The sequence below is a fragment of the Cebus imitator genome, unplaced genomic scaffold, assembly GCF_001604975.1.
Source record: "Cebus imitator isolate Cc_AM_T3 unplaced genomic scaffold, Cebus_imitator-1.0 Scaffold843, whole genome shotgun sequence".
In the NCBI taxonomy this organism is placed as follows: Eukaryota; Metazoa; Chordata; class Mammalia; order Primates; family Cebidae; genus Cebus; species Cebus imitator.
The window spans coordinates 157,837-162,915 of NW_016108158.1; the positions used below are offsets into that span (position 1 = coordinate 157,837).

General features: G+C 59.6%; 1 protein-coding gene across 2 annotated transcripts in view; it reads left to right on the top strand.

Moving 5' to 3' along the window:
• SLC9A3 (solute carrier family 9 member A3) overlaps window positions 1-5,079 on the top strand; it is a 52,790-nt gene that overhangs the window by 29,095 nt on the left and 18,616 nt on the right. For both annotated transcript variants that reach the window (XM_017520496.2, XM_037735570.1), the window contains exon 2: window positions 4,695-4,997. In XM_017520496.2, the coding sequence (XP_017375985.1) occupies window positions 4,695-4,997 (303 nt within the window). The remainder of the gene's footprint in view (window positions 1-4,694; window positions 4,998-5,079) is intronic.

Sequence of the window (5,079 nt, forward strand, 5' to 3'; positions counted from 1 at the left end):
GGAGATGGGACCGGGCACCACCACCCAGGACAGAGGCAGAGGCTGGAGATGGGACCCGGCACCTCCACCCAGGACAGAGGCAGAGGCTGGAGATGCAGCCGGGCTGCCCCACCCAGGACAGCTGCAGGTGAGACATCATTCCCAGGGGTCAGGGTCAGCAGCTCAGGGGTGCTGCAGCAGATCTGGAAGCTTCAGGAAGCTGCTTCGAAGTGGAGGAAGAACAAAAGAATAGAAGAAGTATGTGAAGAGCTGTCCTTGTTTCCAGATTGAAAACAATTTATTCTGACAACGAGACAGAGAAAAACACGAAGGAGTGACCCCGAGGAGGAGCTGAGCAAGGTCAGGCAGCCTACGTCCTTCACAGCAGCCACGTGTCCAGGCAGGCTTCTGGCCGTGGCTCAGACACAGAGCCGTCAGGCTGGCGTTTGCAGATGCGCGATGCTGGACGCTAGCTGTTGAGGGAAGAGCCCGGATTTGAGACCCAGGAGCAGAGAAATCAGGTTTTGAGGGCAGTGGGGAGCGTTGATCCTGCATCGGGGAGAACTTGGCCACTGCACAGTGTTGTCTGAGGCACAGCAGTGGCGTGGCCTACGGGACACCCGATGGGCAGGGGCAGGGGCACCAGGAGCCATCCAGTAATACTCATGGGACACCCTTAGGGGAGGGGCAGGGGCTCCTGGAGCAGGGAGCTGTCCAGCATTGCCACCCAGATCCACTCCCAGGCTCAGGGATTTCAGGAACTGGTGTATGTGTGGAAAGACTGTCTCCAGCTAGCAGGTGTTCTGAGTCCCAGCTATTTTTAGGTATTTCATTTGTTATATTCAAGTAAAAAAAAGTTGGTTTTGTTTTGTTTTTGAGACAAGGCCTCCGTTACCCAGGCTGGAGCGCAGCAGTGTGAACTTGGCTCACTGCAGCCTCGACCTCCCAGGCTGAGGTGATCCTCCCACCTCGGCCTCCCAAGTGGCTGGGACTACAGTTGTGTGCCACGGCACCCAGCAGAGTCTTTGTATTTTTTTGTAGAGTCGGGGTTTTGCCATGTTGCCCAGGCTGGTCTTGAACTCCTGGGCTCAGGGACCCACCTGCCTTGACCTCCCAAACTGCTGTGTTGGGATTACAGGTGAGAACCACCAAGTCCAACCTTCCAAGAAAATTTAATTGAGTGCTTTTTATCTTTCCTGCTAAAAAGGTTAGCAGAAACAGTTTTGTTAAGCATAACATAAAACACAGAAGCCATAAAACAAGAGACCAATAAATTTAACTATAAAAAGATGCACGATGTTTTATAGTTTTTTTAACTATAAAAAGAGATGTTTGCATGGAGCAAATGACACAGACAAGGTGGAAAGCTAAGAGCAACACGTCTGAGCATGAAAATCCACCTGCCGCTGAAGACAGAGGCCAAGGCGAGATTTTCCAGCTTACGAGGAACCTTGGTCAGCAGGAGAGAATTGGCGCCCAGGCAGGAAGCAAGCCAACTCCGTTCACAGGACTGGAAGTCACTTGGTGTCACCCCAGGTCGTCTGGGGATGTTGGGTTGGACCTTCCACGGGATGTGGCTCACGGCTCCTCCAACGTGGACAGGTGGGACAGGCACAGCCGTGCAGGAGGACACAGGTGAGCCCTCAACTCAACACACACGCACCCTGCAGGCTCCAGGAGCTGCCCTTGGACGCTGCTGCCCGTGGGAAAGGCGTATCCAGGATGCCCTTTCCAACTCCGATGGCAGAAGGCTGGAAACAGCCACCCTCCGCCTACGTGGCATTAGTGTGTGCATGGGAGGTCCGACCTAACCTCCTCTGACAACCTGTAGGTAACGCATGTGTACTTTTCTCAGTGACTACAAAGGTCAGGGCTTACTTCTGAGCAGGAGTGTTTGGTCTGAAGCCAACCTGCCCCTCACCTGCCAGTGTCCTGGTTAACAGAATTTCACAGCAAGCGGTGGCTGCACTGGAGTGTGGTGGAGGGCCAGCGGTGTGGGGAGCACAGAGGCCATGTTGAAGCGTGTGGCGGAGGGTCAGTGGTGTGGGGAGCACAGAGGCCACGTTGGAGTGTGTGGCGGAGGGCCAGCGGTGTGGGGAGCACAGAGGCCATGTTGAAGTGTGGCGGAGGGTCAGCGACGGCGTGCGGAGCACAGAGGCCACGTTGGAGTGTGTGGCGGAGGGTCAGTGGTGTGCGGAGCACAGAGGCCACGTTGGAGTGTGTGGCGGAGGGCCAGCGGTGTGGGGAGCACAGAGGCACCGGTGTGTGGAGCTGTGTAGTTGTTTTTAAAGACAAAGCTGGCCCTGTGCATCCCTGACCTCCTGGCCCCGCAGTTGTCTGGTGGCTTCACAATGGTGGTGGTGATTGCTGTAAATCTAATTTTGGAAGATTGTGGCTAAAAGACCCAAGCCCTGAACGAGAGGACCCAAGGCCACGTGTTTGCAGCCACTTCAGGCGATGGCGTTCTGGAGCTCCCAGGCTCCCGCCTCGTCCCAGGTCTAACCTTCGGCCACGCTGCCCCCTGCCTGGTAATGCGTGGTCTCTGTGGTCACAGGATTTTATCCTCAGAGCGGTCCACACGCTGGCAGGCACCGAGGGGCCACAAGTGCCCCTCTGGCTGCCCCACAAGCGCTATTGGGCAAGCACCATCTCCCAGGTCCTTCCCCTGGAAGGAGAGGACAGGTGAGCTGATCCCCTACAGGGGCCAGCCTGGGACGTGGGCAGAGGCAGAAAATGCATTGTGTAGAAAACAGTGGCCTGGGTGGGTCTCGCCAGGGGCTGGGCAGCCTCCAGGGGTCACCATGACCATGGCTGTGCCGGGCCTTGCTGGGCACTCGTGGGGCAGCAGTGGAGGTGGCAGCGCCACCAAGGATGGATGTGGGAGGCGCGGGTCGAGCCTGCAGGTGAGCAAGCGCTGGCACCGGGCACGGACCACCCGGGTCTTCTGAACACAGCTAGGGACGCCATGGCCAGGATTTACAGCCTCAGGAAGGAGCAGAAGGTGGTGCACTCCACGTCTCTCTGGACATTGAGAAAGAAATCAGGAGTCCACAGATGCGGGAGCACCGGCTCCAGACCTTCTTTCCCCACGGGGACCCCCAGCAGGACTCCCAAGGGCCTCAGAACCCCTACCCTAGCATGCAGATTCCTGGGCCAGCCTAGGGCCTGTTGAGCCGGGTCTGGAGGGGGCCCCAGGCCGCCCTGAGCAGAGGCCACAGCCCTCCCCTTGCAGGGCCAGAAGAGGCCACCCACGGCTTCCCAAAGCTCTGCGAGGCTGGGTCCGTCCCCAGCCACCACAGGGAACAGGCCATGGAGCCCAGAGGAAGAGAAGGGCCTGTTTTCCTGCTGGGCTGTGGCTCTGTGAGCCCAGGTCTGGGGGAGGCGCTGCTGAGGATGGGCTGTTGGGGTAGGTGTGAGGTCCCAGGACTCCTCCCTTGTATCACAGCTGCAAGGGGAGCACCTTCCAGAGTATGGAGAGCTGTAGATGGCTGCAGGGTCAACCCCACAGATGCTCTGCTGACAGTGGGAGCCAATGGGCCCCCCCAGGCCAGCTCTGAGCAGGGCCCTGAGGACTCCAAGGAACCCGCCCTCTGTGTTCCCAGGGACAGCCGCCCTCCCTCACTCCAGACCCTGCCCGCTGTAGTTTGCCGTGCCACCCGTGGTATTTGGCAAAACCAAAACAGCACCTCCCTCCTCAGCCAGCACCCTATCCCTGCAAGAGCCCCATAATTACAAGGGAGAAAACAGGCAGGGAGGGCCAAGCTGGTCAGGGCCACAAGCCGGGAAGGGCGGGACATGGCCACTGCCCCCGACGCCCTCCAGCCGTGCCCACAGGGTCTTCGGGTCTGTGACAGAGCCTCCCTGCTCCCACTGCTCTGTGTTTAAATGGGGTCTTGGCCGTCTCAGGAGACAGCTTGCCTTTGCATTTCAAATTAATAAACAGCAGCTGAGGGAATGAAGAAGCTAATTATCTCTTACATCACCTAAGCCGGAGAACACGCCTTCCCGCTATTTTGAAATCAGGCCGAATGCAGGAATTCTCATCACCTTTTTCTTTCTGAGTCCAGTGAAAACACAGGAGACGTGGCCCAGATAGGCTGGTGCCTGTGTCCCCACCCACAGGGCAGGCCAGAGCCTCCAACTCCGGGGTCCTGCAGGGGCAGTGGTGCCAGGGGACAGGGTGAAACGTGTTGGCTCCGTGGGGCCCCAGGGCCTGCTGTCCGCCCTGGAGCTCACCCGTGGGAGGGAAGTGGGCTGTCATTGGTGGTACCCAAAGACCCTTCCTAGAAGGCCCCACCTGGGGGCTGTGATCCCAGGAGAGGGGTGAGAAACAGAGCCAGCCTCTAGAAGGAGCAGGCTCTGCACAGGACAGGGATAGTCAGGGCGAGCCCAGACCTTGGTCACCAACACACAAGGCAGAGAGCGAGTTGGGGTCCAGGGGTCAGAGCCAGCCGGGGCAGGGCGGCAGGTCAGAGGCCCACCCCTGACCACCCAGCATGGGCCTCCACCCACAGCACCGCAGCCTCCTCCAACCAACCCCATTCTGGAGGCCCCCAGACGCTGCCCCTGCACCCTCCCTCCCGGCCCTCTTGGGCTCCCTGAAAAGTGGGGAACGGTCTTGGATGCCAGCATCTCTGAGCCCCATGGGACCTGGTCAGGCTGACCTCCCTCCCCTCCCCCACAGCCTGCCCTGACCTCGCTCCCCTCCCTTGCAGGGTTCCACCTGTCCCACAAGGTCACCAGTGTGGTTCCCGAGAGCGCCCTGCTCATTGTGCTGGGCCTGGTGCTGGGCGGCATCGTCTGGGCAGCTGACCACATCGCGTCCTTCACGCTGACGCCCACCGTCTTCTTCTTCTACCTGCTGCCCCCCATCGTGCTGGACGCCGGCTACTTCATGCCTAACCGGCTCTTCTTCGGCAACCTGGGCACCATCCTGCTGTACGCAGTCGTGGGCACCGTGTGGAACGCGGCCACCACCGGCCTGTCACTCTACGGCGTCTTCCTCAGCGGGCTCATGGGTGAGTCTGCGCTGCTGCTGCTGCCCCCTGCCAGGGCCCAGGGCAGGGTCCAGGAGGGGTGGGGTCCAGGAGGGGGCGGGGT